At 24.4% G+C, this 23069-nt stretch overlaps 1 protein-coding gene across 4 annotated transcripts in view; it reads right to left on the reverse strand.

Annotated features, from left to right (window-relative positions):
* The window catches only part of LOC117172298 (DNA-binding protein Ewg), a 45549-nt gene that overhangs the window by 4493 nt on the left and 17987 nt on the right, over positions 1-23069 (reverse strand). For 3 of the 4 annotated variants that reach the window (XM_033360063.1, XM_033360061.1, XM_033360062.1), the window contains exons 4-7: positions 21937-22362; positions 13309-13593; positions 8731-8865; positions 166-307 (exon numbers count right to left, since the gene is read on the reverse strand). In XM_033360063.1, coding sequence (XP_033215954.1) covers positions 166-307; positions 8731-8865; positions 13309-13593; positions 21937-22362 — 988 coding nt within the window. The remainder of the gene's footprint in view (positions 1-165; positions 308-8730; positions 8866-13308; positions 13594-21936; positions 22363-23069) is intronic. The other variant, XM_033360064.1, reaches the window with a different exon arrangement.

The raw sequence follows: 23069 nt of genomic DNA on the forward strand, positions 1-23069 counted from the left end.
AAAAAAAAAAAAAAATAAAGTTTTTTTGCCACGAAAAAAAAAGAACATGCAAAATAAAAAGAAAAAAATAGCGTAAAGAAGAGTCCAACTATAAAGAACGAATGAATCACTGCTCCAGGAGTTCCTGGCCGGCGACGGAGCAGAGCCTATAGAAAACTGTTTTACCATGTCCGTCTTCTCCGGTGAGGATTATTTGCCCATCCTGGCCCAAGGTCGCTTCCGTCACGCTGTTCAAGTCCACGGAGACGCTGCCATCTCCGCCGGTCACCTCGGCGAGGGTTTGCACTTCCCCTTGACTCGTGTGTATCTAAACATACCGGGCAGGTACTCGGTTAATTAAAAAAAAAAAAAACTTGGCTGCGATTTTATTCAAACAATCCGGTGCCTATTCTAAAAATGTGCTATTTTAATACAACAATAGAGGAATCACAGTGCGTCCCTATTATTCTATGTTACCTAATCCCTAGGGTTGAAAACCTTAAAATATTAATGCAAAAAAATTATTTTTCAATTTAAAAATGCTCTGAAGTATCAAATAAATATATATTATTATGATTATTATAAATTGATTTAAATTATTATAAATACTGAATCATGTCTCAACACGGCGCCATTGCGTTCCTAAGTTAATTTTGGTAAATTATTCAAAATAAATCAAAATTCCTATTTATTTATCTGCGGGATTGAATCTTTCCCCCTTTCCCATATATAATGAAAATTAATTCTCAACGAAAAATGTAATAGTTGATATTTTACCCCAAAAAGACAAAAAATTCAACAATAACGTTAAATTTTCAACTGAAAAATTTTTTTCATACAAGAAAGGAAAAAAATGTCAACCAAATTGTTCAAGAAAGAATCATTTTCACCGAACTGTTGAAATTTCAAGAAAAATGATGAATTTTTAAAGAAATTGTTGATTTTACAAGAAAATAATTAAATAATAGAGATTTTAATTTAAAATAGAAAATAATTATATTCATACAAGAAGACGAACTTTTAACAAAATATTTGATTTTTCAACTACAACAATTTTTCAGTCAAAAAAATTGAAAAAATGTCAACCAAATTATTGTTAAATTTTCAAGCCAAAATATATTATTTTTCAATAAAAATTTGTGTTTTTAACTAAACAAAAAAAGATATTTCTAGAAAAAGGGATGATTTTTTTTTAATTGTTGAAATTTCCACAAACAATCCAAAACAAAAAAGTGTGCAGAGGAATGTTAACATTATTTTCTAAGCAAAATTTCCAATTTTCGAAGCTAATACTTTTTGAATATTAAAATCAAATCCAAATTCCTATTTATTTATTACCGAATTAAATCGTTCCCCTTGTTTTATATGAAATATCATATATTCTCCACCCAAAAAGACAACAAAATTAACAAAAAAGTTGAATTTTCAATCAATTAATGAAATATTTACCCGTGAAAGATGAGTTCTCTACGAAAAATGCAATAGTTTCTAGCTTTTTTCATTTTGGTTGAAAAGTTTATTATTATTTCGTTGAGAACTCTTCTTTGCTGGTACCAAATTTATTTTTTTTTAAATTCAAAAACTTGGTTAGTCATATATCTGGTTGAAAACTCGACTTTTTTGTTTAAAACTCATTTTTTAAGTTGAAAATTCAATTATTGGGTTGAAAATGAACTTTTGTTTTGTTTAAAATTCAACTGCTTTCTAGAAAAATTAATCCTTTTGACTTGAAAATTTGAAAATTCGGTAGAATTTTGTTTATTTTCTTGAACAAAAAATCTTCTTTCTTGGTAGAAACTTAATCTTTTTGATTCAGGATTCATCAATTTTGTTCAAAATTCGTCTTTTATTTGGTTGAAAATTAATTTTTTGGGGTTGAAAATTAACTATTTTGTAAAAAAATCCCAATATTTGGCTGAAAAATGAATTATTTGGTTAAAGTTCTGTTTTTAGACGAGTTCAAGTGTTTCTTATTATAATTAAAAATATTTTTTGGTCAAAATATAAATCATTACATTTTTTGTTGAGAATCCATTTTTTTAAAAATATTTAACTGCTTAGTTAAAGGTTGAACTACATGGTTAAAAACTAATTTGCTTGTTTGAAAACGTTACTATTTCGTTTAGAAATTCACCTTTTTTGTTGTTCAATGTTTTTTTTTACAAAAAATTTAATTACTTCATCTGACTATTTAGCGTAAAAGTTTAAAGTTAATTTTTTTCGTCGACTTATTTTAGTACCAATTAAACCATTCCAGAATATTTGAACTTTTTTAGTTCAAGATTCAACTGTTTCGTTGAAAACTTGTCTCTTTTAGTAAAAAACAAAATTAAAATGGTTTGTATAAACATAGTCTTCCTTGGCTTAAAAATTCAATAATTTGATTGCAATTCTTCTCACTTCTTCTGCCTGAAATTCATTTTTGGTTGAAAATTAAACTACTTTATTCAAAATTCTATTATTTTCTTGAAAATGCATTATTTTTACATGGAATTTTAGGAATTTAAAGCGATTCAAATTGTATTTGACGCATTGTGATACAGAAACAAAAATATTGTGCTAATAAAAAGTTAATTTTCAATTAAATAATTTTCAACAAAAAGGATGTATTTTTAAGGAAATTGTTCATTTTGCAACAAAATAATAAAATTTCAAACCGTTTAACGACATTTTCAACGATGAAAGATGAATTATAAACGAAAGATCTAATAGTTGATATTTTAACAACAAATTCCATAAAACAGTTGAATTTCGAACTTTTTTTTCAGACAAGAAAGAAAAAACATTTTAACCTAATTATTGAATTTTCAATCGAAGAAATAAATTTTTAACACAATGGATATAATTTCAAATACAGACATCAATGTTCAAATAAAGAAATGAATCAATACAAAAAATGAATTTTTAACAAGAAAGATTTTGATTTCCAATCAGAAAATAGTGGAATTCATTTAAAAAAAAAAAAAAAACAGAACAAATTTAAACCAAAAGTTGATGGTCAACCAAAAAATATTTTACTTTAAATCAGAATTAGTTGAATTCAACCAACTAGTTCATTCAATTAATTGCTAATATGTGATATAAAAAGTTTTGAATAATAAATGAAATCATCTTTTAATCCCCCTTTTCTAAAAAAATCCCCCTTTTTTTACCTAAAATTAAACTACTGAACCGCTGTGATCCCTGTATACTAATACCAAAGTTCAAATATTTATTATCCGAAAGGCGAAACACACTCTTAGATTTCAAATATTTTTTTGCAAAAACTTAAACTTTTCGGAAAAATGTCAAATTTTAAGGGAGTCGATTTCAAAATTTTAATATAATATACTAAAATTGCAAACTTAAAAAGTGACAAAATATCGAAATGAGAATTATATGAAATGTTCTTTTATTTTAAACTGAAAGTTTTAACAATTTGAAAATTCCGAAAAAGGGATTACATTTTATTAAATTGTCAGTGTTTCGGATTGAATAGTTGAACTTCAAAAATAAGCGTCTTAAAACTAATTCAAATTCAACCTTTAAAAATTGTACAATTTTCAATTTTGAAAAATTTATATATTTATATAATTTCTATAGTTTCAATCCGAAATTATTACATTTTTTAAATGTAAAAAATAAGAACTATTCAACTATTAAGGCTCTTGATTTGAAATTCTATAATTTTGAACGATTTCTATTTAAATTCATAAAAATTTTCAAAGTTTCAATTTGGAAAACTGTTTACTTTTACAGATTTAAGATTTGTTATTCTTATAGTAAAAATTGTTCAAATTTAAATATTCAAATTTTAAATAGTTTAATGACAAAGTTTCTAATTATTTAATTATCTGATTTGAAACCAAGAATTAAAAGGATTTTTTCATTTAAAAATTAAAGATCTTTAAAACAACTTTAAATTGAAAAAATTGATGAAATTCTACAAAATTAAATTGAAAATTACGAAATCCATCAAAATTCTATAATTTTAGGTTCAAAGACGTAATATTTAAATAATTAAGATATTGTACTATTTCCAAAATAGAAACCGACCAAAATTGAATAATTTTAGAATAAATTCCAAATTTTGTAGTTTCCAACTAAAATCGTTAAAAATTGTACAATTTAAATTTTCAGGAATATTGCCAAAAAGTTGATAATTTAAAGTCCCTTGCCACATTCCTATTAAGTAATAAAATTTGTTGTAAATACCTGAGTAAAGCACTTTGAACCAAAGCACATTTTTGCAGCGTTTAAAAATTTTAGATGTCTTTGTTTAGAAATCACAAATATTGTCCGTTTTTTTTATATCATACGACTTAAAATGTTTTTCATTCGCAAAAATAATTAAAAATACAATAGTACACAAATATTTAAATTCTGGATGCATAATCAAAACAGGCAAAAAAAACTATTGTTGGTCTATTTATATATTTTAAAAAGAAGTATCTATATTTTCTAAGGTATCAGAATTGTTAAGCTTTCAAATTTGGAAGTTAAAAATAATCAAAGCGTCCAACATTTAAGATCATTAAATTAAAAAGCGTACAATTTTGAAATTCTTTATACTTTAAACGGTTCAAATTTGGAAAACCTTGAAATTTTAAAGCATCTATTAAAATCTATAAAATTACAGCATTTGGATACAATTAAATTAAAAAATGAAATAATTCTAAAAATATACAATTACACAGCAATAAATAAAACCACAAGAAAACATGCATTCTTTAGTGAAAATACAATAATAATTAAAATGCAAAATACTAACTTAATCTATAAAATAATTTTTAAAATAAATAATTCATGCTCAACTCTAAAAAAAAAAACAAGCTCGCATGTTAAAATCTTGAGTTAAAGCAATTAGTTCCTAGTAGAAATTTTCTAATAATATTTCTTGACGTTCTTCAACTTGAGACAAGTACCTATTTTGTAATTAGAAACTAATTTCCCTACTGAATGAATACAAAACCTCTAAACGAAAATTAAACTAAAACTACGAAACACGCTAAATTAGAATAAATTTACTTATAAATTAATTTACTTCCCAGTAAATAAGTCTGCCAAATAATTAATAATTTTATCACCGCTAAATAAAAACGCCCGTTTAAATCGCGATTTCACAAACATCGAACAGATTCTACTCTCCGATAATGCGATAAAATAATTCCAAATTCATCACTAATGTTACAACACTCAGGATAAATAAAAAACGGAGAATAAATTTATTCGACATCCGTGATTCTGAGTGTAAACGAAAATAAAAAACATATTCTACTAATTGTAAAATAATAAGTCTATATTTCTTTGCAACTGTACAGAAGTCAATCTAAATCTATTTAATAAAATACAATTATCGATGTTATAACCCAATGATGAATTTGGTCGCCATACATCTTTCTAGTTCCTGAAAAAATATTAAAAAGTGGATGATTCCACGCAAATAATCCTCACGTGAACTTGATTTCTAAAGAAAAAAGATTTTAATTTTCAATGAAAATCATCATTTCATTTTCTTAAACTTTTCAATCTAATACCCCGTGGTTTATAAACTTGAAAACTTCTTTTTCTCCAATTTAATTTATCAAAGCCTAAAGATCCGGATTTCTACTTCATTGTACTAATTTCTTTTTATCCTATTTTTTCTACATAAAAGCCGTTTCAATACATAAGGAAACAACAAAAACATGCAGACAATAACTAAATAATTTACTAATTTTTGAAATATTTCCAAGATATAAAATTTAGATCAAAATCTTGTCATCACAGGGCGGCCACTCGAACTTAAAAACTGAACAAAAAATCCAGGCTATTTCCTGGTTTTTGCGGTCAAAAAATACATTTTTTCAGGTTAATTATTAAATGATTATAATTATTATTATTCTATACTAATTAATTTTTTATATAAATTAAAAAAATTAAACATACTTGAATTTCAAGATAAAAAATAAATAATGTCAATTTTTGTGAAAGTGTTTTCAGACTTCACAGCTTAAAATGCGTTTAAAACAGAGAAAATAGGGTGATTTTCCAAGAAAATAAATTTTCAAGAAAAAAGTGCATTTTTAACCAACACTGAAGAATTGCAAAAAATATTCTTAACCAAACAATTATTATATTTACAACGAACTAGTCGAAACTTCAAGCAAACGGGACGAATTTTCAACCATGAAAAGATGCATTTTCAAATAAATATTTGATTCTTCAAACCAAAAAATCGATTTTTAACCAAAAAGTTGTACTTTCAACCAAATAGTTGAACTTTACAGTCAAAAAGGCAAATCATTTGAAAAACGGTAGAATTTTTAACCCAAAAAGATGAATTTTGAAACGAAAACGATCAGTTTTCTACCAAAAGAAAATTTTGTAATCCAAAAAGACGGATTTTTCTCCCAAAAAGACGAATATTTGAGAAAACTGTCGAACTTTCATCTAGGAAAGATGAATTTTAAAACAGATATTATGAATTCTTTATCCAAAAAGACACATTTTCAATAAAAAATGTGAATTTTTGACAAAAAAAGATATTTTTTATGAAAATAATTGATTTTGCTATAAAAACCATAACATTTTTAACTAATTATGAGTAAATTTCTAGCAGAAATGAAATTAATAAATTTCAAGGACAAGTTAAAAGACTTCCGGATCAATTGAGTAAAATCTTTTAAAAATTAAAAACAAAATGCAAGGAATAACGTAAAATGTAAGTAAATTGAAAAGAATTCAAGTAAATTAAAGAAAAATAATAAAGAAAATTAAATAAACTTCAAAGAATTGAGAGTACAAAAGAATTCAAATTGAATTCAAAAGAATTAAAATTGAATGGATTTTTTTTTATTTGAAATTAAAGCTCTTAAAAACACCGAAGCGTTTGAAAAAATATTTCAACTCCTTTGATTATTTAATTTAATTGATCTTCCAGATCAATTAAATAAAAAATTTGAAAAATGAAAAAACTTTAAAAGAATTCACGATAAATTAATTAGAATTCAGTGTGAATTATATAAAATAATTTCAAATCTTTGAAAATTACGAAATACTTCACTTATCTTGAATAAATTCTTTAAAATTCGGATCATTTAAGTTTTTGGAAAACTTATAAAACCCGGTGTAATCTTTTAGAATATCTCAAAACTTTATTGGCCCTTTAAAATTATTTCATATCTTCCGAAATTCCAGAAAATTCTACATCCTACAATATTTAAAATTGTTTTGAAATCCTTTAAAATTACTAAATTGAACTAAAAATTCCTTGGAATCTTTTAAAATTGCTTAAAATATTTCAAATCCTTTGAAAACCTACAAAATACCTTACTTTTCGTGAATAGATTCTTTAAAATCCACTAAAATGTTATAAAATCCCATCAAATTCTGGGAATTAAAATTTCTGAAATCCTGAAAATCCTCCAAAATCTTATAAAATCACGTGAAATCTTTTGAAATCCTGGGAAAAAATTCCCTGATAATTCCAGGTTTTTTCCAGATATCTCAAGTTTTGTCAAGGTGTTATTTTTCATAACATTTGTAGGAATTTAATTAATATTACAAGATATATTTTCACATATTTTAGGACGATCGGTAAATTAAATAATTAAATAATACTAAAAACATAATTAATCATTTCTTGAATTCGCCTATAAAGTCCATGAATTTGAATAATTCAGCGAAATTTTTATTTTATCTGCTTATACTCAAAATTTAATGCATATTTTGATCAAATGAATGTGGGCACTATATCATATTCAATTTAATCGGGCTTGAAATTTTTAACTCTTCAAGTAGAAATTTGGATTTTTAAAAAGGTAAATGAATTTTGAATCAAATAGTTAAATTTTCATTCAAAAAGATACAATTTTAAACAAATAGCTGAATTTTTAAGTAACAAAGGTCAACTTTCAACCAAAAATGGAGTAGTTAAATTTTCAGTTAAAAATATTAACTATAAAAAAGCAGATGTTTTAAAAATAAATGTAATGTAACTTTCAAGCAAATAGTTGAATTTTTAACTAAAAAAGACTAAATTTGAACTAAAAATAGAATACTTGAATCTAAAAGAAAAAATATGAATTTTAATCTGAAATGATCAATCTTAAAATCGAATAGTTCATTTTTAAAACAAAAATATGAATTTTCAAGCAAGAAGAACATATAAATTTTCAGTTAAAAATTGATTTTCAAACAAATAAAAAACCAACCAACAAAACACATAAATAATAATCATAATAAATAATTAAATCTTCATTCAGAAAATGATGAATTCGGAACAAAAAATGTAGTAGCTGACATTTCAACCAGGAAAGATAAAAAAAAAAATTCCAATAGAAAACAATGAAATTAAACCAAAAAGAACGAATTTTTAACCAGATTTTTAAATTTTTAATTATACCTGATCAATTTGCAATCAAAAACAGAAGAGTGGAATTTTCAGTTGAAAAAGATTGATTAAAAAAAAAAAAACGAATTTTTTGTCCCTGCCTTGGAAGTTTTAAAAATAACTTAAAATATTTCAAAAGAATGTGATCTTTTGGATCATGGGCTGAAAATAGGCTACAAAAGTAAAAATAATTCTCGATTTTCGAGGTCAGTGGCCACCCTGAATTATTGTTATTTTCAATAACAATTTGATTATTAAAAATCTCTTGGATACTTTAAAAACTATTTCTGTTTTTCAATCTTCGCGCAATCTAAACAAAAATTAGTCAGAAATCTAGAACTTTTTTTTATTAAATAAAAAAAAAAGCAAAAAAACAAAAATGCAAAATTAGGACTCACCGTGGCGACTCCTTGAACTTGTGCGGTGGTACCATCCGGTAATGTGATGATGGGATTGCTAGGATCCACTTGAATGAGGGAAACGGTTCCGTCCGGATTGGTTATCGTTTGGAGAACAGCGGTTGGGTACTGCATCTGTCAATTAAGAAGAAATAACCAAATTAGTTCAGTAAGTCGAAAAATTTTCAACAGAAAAACCGAACAAAACAATGTTGGCCGATGAAAATAAAAATTAAATGAAGTATGAAATATGGGAATAAATGAACTATGAAGCCTATGTGAAAATAATATGCAAATAAAGAGCGACAAACTCAAATAAGGGAAACTAAACACCAAACGTAAAAATAAAAACGAAAATGCATAAGCGAAAGAGAGCAAAGGCGACAAGACATTTCTCGATTATCATTATCCTATTGATGGATTATTAATTAACTATAATATAGAAAGGCTCAAAATTGTACAATGCCAAATTAAAATTCAATTTAATTTAAACACTGATATAAGTTTGATGTCGAAATATATTTTTATTTCAATCTTAAATCGTTAAAAATAGTACAATTTCAAATTAAAAGTGCCTGAAATTGAAACACTTTTTATTTTGCAAATAACAAAAATTGAATAATTTCGTAAAGAAAATGTGAGAATTAAACAATTTTTAATTGAAAGCCTTTCAAATTGACTCACAATGTTGGTGAACTAATTTAAACTAATTTAAAATCGCTACAAATCTTTGAAGTTCTACGAAATACATTAAAATATTACGAAATTCAGCTTAAAACATTTTTTTAAATTCTAGGTCCTGCAAAATTCGTTTTTAAATCAATCAATAAAAAATGCATTCGAATTTTTGTAAATTCTCTGAAATTTATCCAATTTTGTAAACAAGTCTTTTGAAAATTTTTAAAACTCTTGAAAATTACTTGGCACCTTTAAAAAATAGGAGAAAATCTTTGAAATCAATTGTGAGCATTCTTTAGATTCTTTAAAATCATTGAAAACAGCTTGAAATATTTGAAAATCTTTGGAATACTATGAAATCCTGAAAAATAATAAGATCTTGAGAATTATAAAAACCCTTACAATCTTTAAAAAATTTGTTTAACTTCTCGGTTCTGTAAAATGCTTCCATATCCTCAGAAATTCTTTACAACCTTATGACAATTTTTTTATATTTACATTTATATATTATATTTTTTATATTTATTTTTCAAATACTTTTAACTAGCTCACCAAAATGTCTTGGAATCTTTTGAAATACTGTAAAATATTTTAAATCCTTTCAAATATTTAAAAAGCGCTTGGAATTTTTTAAAATACTTTAAAATATTTAAAGTTCTTTAAATTCCCGTGATTTTTTTAATCTCTTAAAATCATTCAAATCCTTGAAAATTACTTGAAAACTTTTAAATCTCTTGAAAATGAAATGGAATCTTTTGAAATGTTTTAAAATATTTTAAATTCTTTAAAGCCTTTTGAAATCCCTTTACAACTTTTTTTTTAAAGTCCTTGAAAATTAATTAGCCTTTCTAAGCATATGAAATCTTTTGAAACCCTTAATTTTTTTTTTAACTCTTGCAAATTCCTTCGAAATTCAAAAAATCATTAAATTTATTTGAAATACCTTAAATTATTAAAAATAACTTGGAATTTCTGAAAATGTCAGAAAATCTTTAAAATCCTTTGAAATTCTTTAAATCTCCTTGAATAATTTTTCTTATTTTTCTAGTTGAATTCAAATATTTTTGGTTGAAAATTCAACTACTTTGTTAATAATTCATTTCTTTGGTTGATAATTGATCCTCTTGAAAGTTGAAAATTCAAATATTTTGTTTAAAATTGATGTACATTATTGAAAATTCGAATTTGTGTGAAAATATGTTAAGCTTCTTAATGAGTAATTTTTCTTTAAGAACTAAAATATTTGGTTGCAAATTCATGTCATTTGTTAAAAATTCGTCTATTTCGGCAGAAAATTTATGTTCATGGTTGAAAATGAGCTTTTTCTTATTTAGATTAAATTTTTTTAGCTGTTCCATTTTTGGTAGAAAATTGATATTTTTTTATAGAAATTTAATCTTCTTGGTTAAAAATTATACTATTTCAGTAAAAAAATTGATGAATTTTAGGTTAAAATTAATTTATTTGTGAAAAATCCGTCATTTTCTGGTTTCTTTTACTAATTGAAAATTTAAGGATTTTATTTTTGGTAGAAAATTTATTTTTTTAGTTAAAAATTGAATTTTATTTTGTTGAAGATTTACCATTTTAGTTGAAAATTCACTTTAACTATTCCATTTTTTGCGAAAAATTCACCTGTTTCGATAGAAATGTTATCTTTTTCGTTGAAAAATTATTATGTTTTGTACAAAATTTAACGATTATATTTTTTGTTAAGAATACATTTCTTTGGTGAAAAAACATTATTTAGTTAAAAATTCATCTATTGGGTTGAAATTTGTTTGGCTGAAAATTTATTTCTTTTAAGTTTAAAATTAATTTAGCTGAAAATAAGATATATTTGATTGAATTTGTATATTTTTTGGTAGAAAATACATATTTTGGGTTTAAAATTGAATTAATTTCATGATTATTCATTTTTGTTTTGTTTTGAAAACTGCTTGTTTTCACTGGAATTTTAATTCTTCTACATTTGGTTAAAAAGTCTTTTCAACTGAACAATTTAAAATTAAATGCAGCTAAACTGCAAAATTACAAATTAAAAATATTTATAAATTATGAGTTCAATGATTCAGATTCAGTTCAAAATATATAAATCCCCGTTATCATTGTCAATGCTTTAAATTAAATAATCAATCAATGAATTTAAATATGTTCAAATTTATACCATTTTAACGATTTTAAATTCTAATTCCAGCTCAGAATCGGTTAAAAAGTGAAAATTCTCTGTTTAAATCCGGAATTTTAATTCTTTTCGAAAAAATCCCTGTTCAAATACAGAATTTTTTTTTTTTTAAATTCTCTGTTCCGATTCATAATTTTGATTTTTTCTCGAAAATACCTCGTTTTAACTTAGAAAATATAATTCATTTGATTAAAAAAATCGCTGTACCAGCTCGGAATTTATTTAAATTTTAATATTCCCTGTTCCAAGAAAAAATATCACTATTTTGGATAACAACCAATTTTAACTCAGAATTGGTTACAATTTAAAAAATGCCCTGCTTCAATTCAGAATTTTGCTCCTTTTCAAACATTTCCAGTACTAGTTAGAAATTTGTTAAAATTAAAAAATTCACGGTTCCAAGTCAGAATTCTTATTATTAATATTCTGGACAAATTCCAGTTCCAACTATAGATTTGTAAAAAATTGACAATTCCCTGTTCAATTTAAAAGTTAGATTATTTTTATTTTAAATAGTTTAAAAATGCTGCGAATAATTTTTCAACAAAAAAAAAATCATTTTCAAGTTTCCCAGAAATATTAACAAATATTATTATTATTTTTAAAGCCTGTTAAAATTCTTAAAAAGCTTCTAAATCTTTCGCTCGAAATCTGCAAAATTGTACAATTTGTTTTAAATTAGGCCGTGGGGTTTTTGCACCAAAATTTTTAATTAATTTGGAATTTTTCAAATCTTCTAAATATTTCTTCAACTTACTCGATTTTTTAAAAAGAATAATAGGCATTCAAGTGTTATTTATACATTAAAATTCAACAATTTGACTTGAAAATTAAGCTTTTTTAAAGAGAACAATAAAATGGTAACGTTTAAAGTTTAGTTTTATTTTGTTCAGTATTGAATATTTAATTTATAATTACTGATTTTAAATGAACAGTTGGATATTTCTCAATATTAACTAATTGTTCTTTTTAATTGGAAAATTTCAAATTGCATGGTTTAAAAATGGATCCTTTTAGACTGAGATTATATTGAAAATTCAATAAAAGCCTTTAATTGTAAATATATTATTTTGAAGTTATTTTAAAATTAAAAATAGTTTATAAAGTTGCAATATAGGAAGTTTACATTTCTTTAAGACTTTCCAATTGAAACAGTTTAAATTTTAACGCTACAATCTGGAAATTCTAAAATTGTGAACTGTTTCCGAATTGTTTTATAAAATGAATTATTCATTTTTTAAATATTAAAGTACAATTCAATTTTAAAAATGATTAATTATTTATATAGACAGTTGATCAACTAGAAACGTTTTCTTATCAATAATCTTCGATTTTAAACGCTTCGAATTTTTAATTAAGTCTTTAAAACTGCATTTTAAAATGATTTAAACTATATATAAAAATCTAAAATGGAAATTTTTTAAAGTGAAACAATTTCGAATTACGCATTCTAAACTAAATGATATAATTGAAAAAGATCACAATTTAACTAATTATTTAAAAAGCGGTGGAAATCACGAGTCGGATAGATTTTTTCCCGTAAAAATTTGTAAGATTCCCGGTCATTTCCAGGTCCAGCGGCCACCGTGAATAAGGACCCGAAAAACTTTGAGCCTTTAAAAATAAAAAAAATAAAAAATAAAAAATAAGAAGCTCGATAATCGGAAAATGTCTGATCGCTGGTATTCGCCGAGGACGAATAATGCCACTCCCACCTGGGTGGCAGTGGCAAAAGCTGTGGGTGACGCGGCACTGATTTGCGGTGGCGAGCAGTTTCCCTTAGATGAACCCGTGCTGCTCAGGCGAACAACTCCCACCGTCTGTTGCTGCTGCTGCTGTTGATTCTGTCCTGACGAGTGCGACTGATGGGACGATGTGCCCTGCTGCAAAAGCACATTCGACTTGTCGTCTTCCTCGCTGAACGCCGGCAGCAGATCCTCCCTTCCGTGAAATTTGTAGCAGTTTATCACTATTTGTCTTAACGCGTGCGTCCACGAGATCTGCAATCAGATCAAATTCATTATAGTCCATTCGCAGAGTAATTTCATTTCAAGACTATCATCATCAACGAGGCGATATATTTTTTATTCAGTGACGAAAAAAAAAACAAAAAAACAATTCAAATTCTTCAAAAGCCTTGAAAAGACTCGGGAAATAGCAAATTTCGACCGACAGAAAGACTCTCTACTTACTCGGTGAATAGACTATAACAATTTCATCTATAATTAATATTTAGGGTCTTTTTTTCCTCAAAAAAAAAAAAGAAAGAAAGGTTTCGTTTTATTCAAGTCTGCGAGAGCCTGTGAAAGAAATTCCAAGTTTCGAGTTTTGGAATTTCTTTCAATTTCTCGGGCCTTCGAAAATTTTGTTAACTTGAATTTCAAGAAATTCAGTATTCGTCTGCATATGGGCTTGCAAATTTTTTGTTATTAAAAGATGATTTGATTTTTTATTTAAAACTTTTGAAATTTTTTTTAGCAATTTTTGTGTTTAAAGATAAATTTTTAGCTAGTTTTGATATATCTGTTGAACAGTTTCGTACTTTCTACTGAGAAAAATACACCAAAAAAAGATTTAAGAAGACCAAAGATTGAAAATTAGATCAACAGAATAGAAAAATGCCCACATTTGACATTAGGAAAATTTTATTTCTATCAGTGGATATTTGATTCCTTATTTTCATCAATTTTTTCCATTGAAATCCGAACTGAACAGGGTGGCCGTTTTAATACCAACATTTTTCAATATAAGATAATATAAGCCCACGTTATCATTTTCAATGCTGTAAATTAAAAAATCAATCAATGAACTTTAAAATTTTCAAAATTATATAATTTTAAGGAATTTTAAGCTGGAAACATAAAATATTGAAAAACTGAAAAAATTTTAACTGAACACTTCTTAAATTAGACGTTCAATTATTGCCTTTTAAATAGTTTAAACATCCTTGGAAAGCTTCAAAATTTAATCTCAAAATCTTGAGAAATCTAGAAGTTGTTTTAAATTGGTAATCTAAATTTAAAATTATTTGGAAATTTTTTTAGACATTCTAAATATTTGTCAAAATGAATTCAATTTTTTCTAAAATTTTCAGAAAATCCTGCAAATTTTAGAAAATTTCTTTACAATTTGGATGTATAAATAAAAAATGAACATTTATTATTTATTAACTGCTAAATGTTTAATTTTCTTCACTTCGCAATTATTTGCCAGAAAATTTTTTACTAATGGCAACCCGTTTCCGAAAAAACGGAATTTAAAAAAATATAGGTTTGGATTGAAATGTATATTGAACTCTCATTTAAAATGATGTAAACATAACATTTTTCACACTTGTTTTTAATACATAATTCGCTTTTTTATTGATTTTTTAGCAGTTAAAAATTGAAAAAATTAAAGATCGAATATTGAACGGTTGAAAATTAAATTTATTTTAATTTTCAACTAATAATACTAAAAAAATATTTAATAATTTCTTGAATCATATTTATTTTAAAAATTAATTTAATTTTCAACGAAAAGGACAAATTTTCAACCAAATACATGAGAAGTCTAGAAGTTGTTTTAAATTGGTAATTTAAATTCAAAATTATTTTGGAAATTTTTTTAGACATTCTAAATATTTGTCAAAATGAATTCAATTTGTTCTAAAATTTTCAGAAAATCCTGCAAATTTTAGAAAATTTCTTTACAATTTGGATGTATAAATAAAAAATGAACATTTATTATTTGCAGGCGAAATTTGATTAATTTTAAGAGATATATAGAAGTTTTAAAAAGATTCAAACTTAATGTAAAACTTGAAATGATAGCCTAATATAAAACAAATGTAGATTTTCGCAGATTTTAACGAAAAAAATTAGATTCTTTTTAAAAATTTTGAAAGGCTTCAACAGAATAAAAACATTTTCTTAAGATTCCTAGGAAAATTAAAAATAACTTTTCATTCTGAAAAATTATTTTAAGAGAATATTTAAAAAGTTTTCAAAGATATAAACAAATATTTCAAAATAGATTCTAGATCATTTGTAAATTCTACTTCAAAATTTAGAAATTTCACTTACAAATTAGGCATTTTTTAAATACAATAATTAAAACTGTAACGTTCAAAGTTTAAAGGCTTTTTGAAATTTTAACGATTCCAGGTTTTCTATGTCAAAAAATTCAGTTAAAGTTTCTTTACTTTTAAATATTTGGTTTCAATTTACTTGTCTTAGATAAAAATTAAAATATTGCTAAAAATTAAATAATTGATATTTTTTAAATAAAAAATTTCAAATTGAATGGGTTAAAAATTGAATATTTTATACTGAAACAATATTTTAAATTTTTTTAGAAAATCCTTTAATTAAGAATATATTATTATGAAGTTATTTTTAAGTTGAAAATAGTTTATAAGCTTTCAGTCACACGTTCACATTTGTTTAATGACTAAGACTTCCAAATTGAAACCGTTTAACTTTTCACGTTAAAATCTGAAAATTCTTAAATTTTGAACTGGTTTAAAATCGTTTTGTCAAATCGTTTTTGTTCACTTTTTATTACTTAAAATACAGATAAAGTTAAAAAAATTGATTTATTTATTAAATAAAAATGTTTTTTATCCAAAATTTTCAACAGCAAAGGCTTTTATTTTTTATTTGTTCAAGTCTAAGAAAGAATTTACAAATTCTTTAAATTAAAAATGTAAGCTTAGAAATAAAATTTTTTAAAGTAAAAAATTTGGAATTACGCATTGTAAGCTAAATAATAGCATAATTGAAAAACATAAAACAACAGATTTTTCTTCTACAAATTTGTAAAATTCCCGGTCAAAAAAAAAACAAGAAGAAAAAATTCACTGCCATTTCCCGGTTTCCCGGTCCAGCGGCCACCCTGCTGAATTAATAGAAACCAAGAAGAAAATCAAACTATTTTTACTTGAGAATTCATCCTTTTTGTTTGACAATAGTATAATTCGGTTGAAAAATTAATTATTTTGTTGAGCATTCAATCATCTTGTAAAAAGAGGTCATCCTTTTTGGTTAAAACTTCTACTATTGAGTTAAAAATTAACTTTTTTGTTCATAATTTATATTTTCGGATTGAACATTCAACTGTTCTGTAGAAAATTCTTCTTTTTGGCTTCAAATTTCAACAATTTGGTAGAGATTTTATATTTCATCGTTAACAAATTTATTATTCTATTGAAAAATCAACAATTTCCTTAAAAATCAACCCTTTAGTTGAAAATATAACTATTTTGTTGAAGAGTCGTCATTTTTCGCTTGAAATTCCATTTTTTTGGAATGAATTTATCGATTTTTTATTTAAAATTAAATTATTATATGGCTGAAATATCAGCTTCTATATTGTTGTTGAGAATTCATCTTTTACGGTTGAAAATTTAATTATTTTGTTGAAAAATTAACAATTTGGTTAAAAAGTCATCTATTTGGCTGGGAAATTCATCGTTTTTGTTGAAAATTCATCTCTTTGGTCCAAAATGTAAATATTTTATTGAAAAGTCGAACCTTCTAACTGAATTCAACTGTTTTTTTTATTTAAAATAAAGTTATTTTTTGGGTAAAATCTAAACTATTACATTATTTGTTGGGAATCTATATTTTTTATTCAAAAATTCAAATACTACTCAGTAAAAGTTGGTTGAAATTTGTATTATTTAGTCGAAAATTTAATTATTTGGTTTAAAGTAATTCTTTTTGGTTGCAAACTGAACCACTTTTGTAGAAAGTTCAATTATTCGTTTGAAAATTAACTTGTTAGTTGAAAATTTGTACTTTCGGGCCGAAAATTAAACTTTTTTTTGTAGAAAATTCGTCATTTAGCTTGTAAATTAAACAATTTGGTCTTTTTTCTTTCTAGTTTTTTATATTTTTTAAATTTCAAATTAAAATATTTTTTTCTGAAATATCAACTATTAAAATGCTGTTCAGAATTCATCTTTCATGATATAAAATTTTATTAATTGGTTGAAATTAAACTGGTTTATAGAAAATTCGTCTTTTTATCAAATAATTAAAAATTTTCCTAGGTATCATACGAAAAATGTTGTATTATTTTGAAAACCTTCAATATTTTCAAATATTTGATTCAAACACCTAAATTTTGTTTCAAATTTTGTATAATTTTTGCACATTTCAAATTTTCAAATATTTAAAAGAAATTCCTTCAAAATTAAAAAATTTCTCTTATATTCGTGTAGATGCTGTTTTTATAACTTTGAAAATCTTTTTAAATATTCTTTTAAAATTAATTTTTCAGAATAAAAATTTTAAAGAATTAAGAATTTCTATTTCAAACTCAAGTATCAAATTATTTAGTTTTTAATATAAAAAGTAAAATACTTATAAAATTTTAAAAAATTACTTCTTTTCTTAATTAACATTTTTCAATTGAATAAGTTAAAAATTGAATATTTTAGATAGATTTAGTATTTTAATAGAATTTTCAAATTAAATGATTTCAATTTTGAAGAAAGTTGATAAAGTTTCAATCAGGCGTTTAGAAAGGCTTTCGAAATGAAACAGTTCGATTTTGAATCTTAAAATCTGTCAATTGTATAATTTCTAACATGTTCGGATTTTTCTTGAAAATCGATTAACGTTTAATTTTTCAATACTCAAACTCATAAATTCCCTAAATTAGTCCATTGGATTATTATTAATTTGCCAAAACACTATTTTTCAAGGGCATTTTAATGTCAAATTATGTAAACATAACATTTTTCACGCTTTATTTTAATACATAATTCGCTTTTAGTTTTAATTTTCAATAGTTAATAATTTAAGAAAATTTAGAATTGAGTTTCCAACATTTAAAAATTAAAGAAAATTGAAAATCGAATTTTTAACTGTTGAAAATTCAATTCAATTATAACATTTTCAACAGTCGAACATTCAACTTCAAAAAATTAACTGCTAAATGTTTAATTTTCTTCACTTCGCAATTATTTGCCAGAAAATTTTTGACTAATGGCAACCCGTTTCCGAAAAAACGGAATTTAAAAAAATATATGTTTGGATTCAAATGTAGATTGAATTCTCATTTAAAATGATGTAAACATAACATTTTTCACACTTGTTTTTAATACATAATTCGCTTTTTTATTGATTTTTTAGCAGTTAAAAATTGAAAAAATTAAAGATCGAATATTGAACGGTTGAAAATTAAATTTATTTTAATTTTTAACTAATAATAATAAAAAAATATTTAATAATTTCTTGAATCATATTTATTTTAAAAATTAATTTAATTTTCAACGAAAAGGACAAATTTTCAACCAAATAGATGAATTTTAAACTAAAAAAGGTCAAGTTTCAACTAAAAATGAAATGGTTCAATTTTAAACAAAAAATATGAATTTTCAAATGAAACGATCAATATTGAAATAGAATAGTTTTTTTTTTAAACAAAAATATGAACTTTCAATTAAAATGAGAAATTATCAGCCAAAAATGTAAGAGTTCAATATTAATGTTTTACGACAGATATGAATTTTCAACTAAAATTATGAGTCTTAAACTAGAATCATGAACAATTTTTAACAAAAAGATTAATTGTCAACCCAGAAGATTAATTTCTATCACAAAATTCAAATTATTTAACTAAAAAAGATAATTTTTCATTCAAATATTGAATAGTTAAATTTTCAGTAAAAAAAATTAATTTTCAGCCAAAGAAAAACAAATTTTCAACAAAACAAAACAAATAAATAAAGCTAAGCAGTTTTCCATTTGAAGTTGTAAAAAATAAACCACAAAATAAAGCACTCGAAGTGAAAATCTTGAATTTTAAATCATTTAAATTTCAAGTTTAAAAGAGTTTTAATTCAAAAATGTTCTATTCAAATGCTCAGTGATGTTAAGAAATTTAGAAGCCATTTCAAACTTTTTCAAATTTAAAACGATTTTTTAATTTTTTTATAACTTCCAAATAACTTTTTAATTTAACTGAATTTTTATCACAATTTTTCGGAAATATTGCTTATTATTTAAAAATAATAATATTTTAAATCATTTTAAGTTTGGAGAAAATTCAAAATTAATCAAAAATTTGAAAATATTGCAAATAATTTAGACCAAGTGTGTGTATAGACAAAATTCGGCTATTCGTACCAAAATTTCGTTGCAAATAGTTACATCATAAATTTAAAAAATGTAGATTTTTGAAAATTTCAAACCAAAAATTTAGAACCATTTTAAGGATTCTGAATAGTTTCAAAAGAGTCAAAACATTTTCTTAAAATTCTTAGGAAAATTGAAAATTATTTTTCATGTTGAAAAATTATTATATTAGAATATTTTAAAAGATTAAAAAAAATTTCCAAAATTGTCAAAAAAAAAATCGGGAAGATATTAAAGAAATTTTTAAAAATGTGCAGCATTTTCTAAAAATTGTGGCAAAAATTCGATTAATTTTCGAAAAATTTTGCACATTAAAAAAAAGGGCTTTTAAAATACTCCAGATTCTTTTTTGACAATTTTGGAAATCTTTTTAAATATTCTCTTCAAATATTAATTCAAAATGAAAAATTATTTCCATTTACCCTAGGCACCACAAGAGAATATTTTTTTTATCTTCAGAAGCCTTTCACAATTCTTAAAAAGCTTCTAAATTTTACGTTTGAAATTTCGGTACGATTAGCCGGATTTTGTCAGAACATATACTTTTTTTAAATTATTTAAAATAGGTTCGATTTTTTTGTACAAATTATAATTTTTTAAACAACAATTTAACTTACAAAATAAACAGTTTTTAAATAGAACAATTAAAATTGTACCCTTCAAGGTTTACAAGCCCTTCGAAATTTTAACGATTCAAGGCTTTCTATGTCAAACAGTTCAGCTAATTATTGAACAATTGTTCTTTTTCTTAATTAAAAAATTTCAAGTTGAATGGGCTAACAATTTCATATTTTAGACTGAAAAAATATTTTGAACTTAATAAAAACCTTTAATTACGAATATATAATTATGAAGCTATTTAAAAGTTAAAAATAGAAGCTTCAATCGGGCGTTTACATTTTTTTAATGAATCTGAAAAATTCTTAAATTTTCAACGGATTTATAATCGTTTTTTCAAATCAATTACTGTTCACTTTTTAATACTTAAAGTACATATTCATTTTAAAAGTAAGTCACTTTTTTATATTTACAGTTTATAAAATAAAAATTCTAAACTGAATGATACTATACTTGAAAAAGATAACAAATTAACTAATTATTTAAAAAACGGTTCAAATCAAAGTTGGACAGATTTTTTCTCTCGATTTTTTTTTAATTCGCGGTCAAAAAATATATTCAGTCATTTCCCGGTCTCAAAAAAATCCGATTTCACGATCAAGCGGCCACAATATTAACTCAATTAAATTGGCACGATTTTGCCTAGTTTTTCATTTCAATTTCAAACGTTTCATTGCGAATAAAAATGAAATTCGAAAAAGGCGAATTCTTTACAAAACAGTTGAAGTTTCAAACAAAGTTATTTATTTTTTATTTAACCAAATATTCTAATTTTTTAACTAATTGAGATAAATTTAGAAATAAAAATATAATAATAATACACTTTTAAACCAAAAATAGCTGAATTTTCTTATTGTGTTCTATTATTTCGGTTCTTAATGTAAAGCAAAAAAAAAAAAATAGAAAAAGAGGAAGTTTCTCGAAAACAGGGATAAAAAAATTTAAGAAGTTTAAATACAAATGTTGTGATTATGAAGCTTTAATGAGAAACAATTCAATATTTAAATGTACTCAATTAAATTGGTACATTTTTATCTAGTTTTTAATTTTAATTTCAAAAGTTTTATTGCGAATAAAATTGAAACTCGAAAAAGGCGAATTCTTTACATAACGGTTGAAGTTTCAAACAAAGTTATTTATTTTTTATTTAACCAAATATTCTAATTTTTAACTAATTGAGATAAATTTAGAAATAAAAATATAATAATACACTTTTCAATCAAAAATAATTGGATTTTCTTATCGTGATCTATTATTTCGGTTCCCATTGAAGCGAAAAAAAATTAGAAATGTGAGAAGTTTCTTGAAAACAGGGATAAAAAATTTAAGAAGTTTAAATAAAAATCTTCTAATTATGAAGCTTTAATGAGAAATTATTCTATATTTTCAAATTGAAACTAAATATAGAAAACTTTTGAAGAAAAAAGAAAGAAAAACGGAAATCGAAAAAATGCCCGGACAATTCCAGGTTTTCCAGGTTTCCCATGTAGGGTAGACACACCCTGATTATTTTCATTGTAAAGTGGAAATAAAAATGTAAAAAATGGATAAAAAAAAAAAGAAAGAAAAGAAGAAGAAATTCATAAAAATAAAACCAACCTTTTGTTTCTCGTCCTCGGAACGCGCGTCCATCCGTACATTCGCCCAGGGCAATTCCTTTGGCCACCAGGGCGGTCGCGTGCTCTCTCTGCCCCAGCCAGGTTTGCCTCTGCCAGTGGAATACTTCAGCATTAGAGGAATGAACGCCCTGAGTTGGGCCTGTGTCATTTTTTCAACGGGCGTGGGAATCCCGTCGATTATCAGAGGTGGCAGTTCATAAAGCGACGGGTCATCTTGAACGGGAGGTGGTGCTTGTTGCGCCAAAGCATTCTCCAATTCCTCCATTATCGCATTTCGAAGATTCTTCACCACGTCCTCCAATGGTTTTGCACCAAAGACTTTGTAACTACTGTTTGGTTTGCCGGGCGTTGCTACCAAAACAATGGCTTGCTGACCTACTCGTGTCGCAAACTCGTCTATTGTTTGCTGCAAACATTTTTGACAGTTTTTTTTCATTGTTTTATTATTATTAATTATACAGGACGTCCACACAAATCCTGGGGGAAAAAAAACTTTCTGACAATTTTCAGGGTTTTTTTTTATCCCCCCCAGGTGTCTCAAGTTTTTTTTTAAATATAATTTTGGATAGCATTTTTTTAAACAATATACTCGGGATAGGCATACAGTTTCGCAAGATTATTATGAATAATATTGTTGTTTTTTTTTCAGTTTCTAGAGGTTCAATCAATATTTTCAATTTATAATGCTTTGGCAAATTATGTTAAAAGATATTCTTAAAAATTAATATAAAATAAAAATAATATACAAAAAACAAAATAATTAATAAAATTATTAATTAGTAAAATTAATTTTTTTATTATATTAAATTCACTTTAAATTTCAAAACTTTCAATATAATATTGCAACGCAATAGATCAATTTTTAACCAAATTGTTGAACATACAACACAAAAGATTAATTTTCCACGAAAAAAAAAAAGATTGGGCAACAAAATCACCCAAATATTTGAAGTTTGAATTTAGAAAGTTTAGTCTTCAAAAAAAAAAAAAAAATGAAATAATTAAATTTTCAGTTTCAAAATTTGTCTCTTACAAAAAAGGTGATTTTTCAATAAAATAAATTTCCAACGAAATATTTGAAATTTCAACTAAATAAGATTATTATTCAAATTT

This window comes from Belonocnema kinseyi, chromosome 5 (genome assembly GCF_010883055.1).
Source record: "Belonocnema kinseyi isolate 2016_QV_RU_SX_M_011 chromosome 5, B_treatae_v1, whole genome shotgun sequence".
In the NCBI taxonomy this organism is placed as follows: domain Eukaryota; kingdom Metazoa; phylum Arthropoda; class Insecta; order Hymenoptera; family Cynipidae; genus Belonocnema; species Belonocnema kinseyi.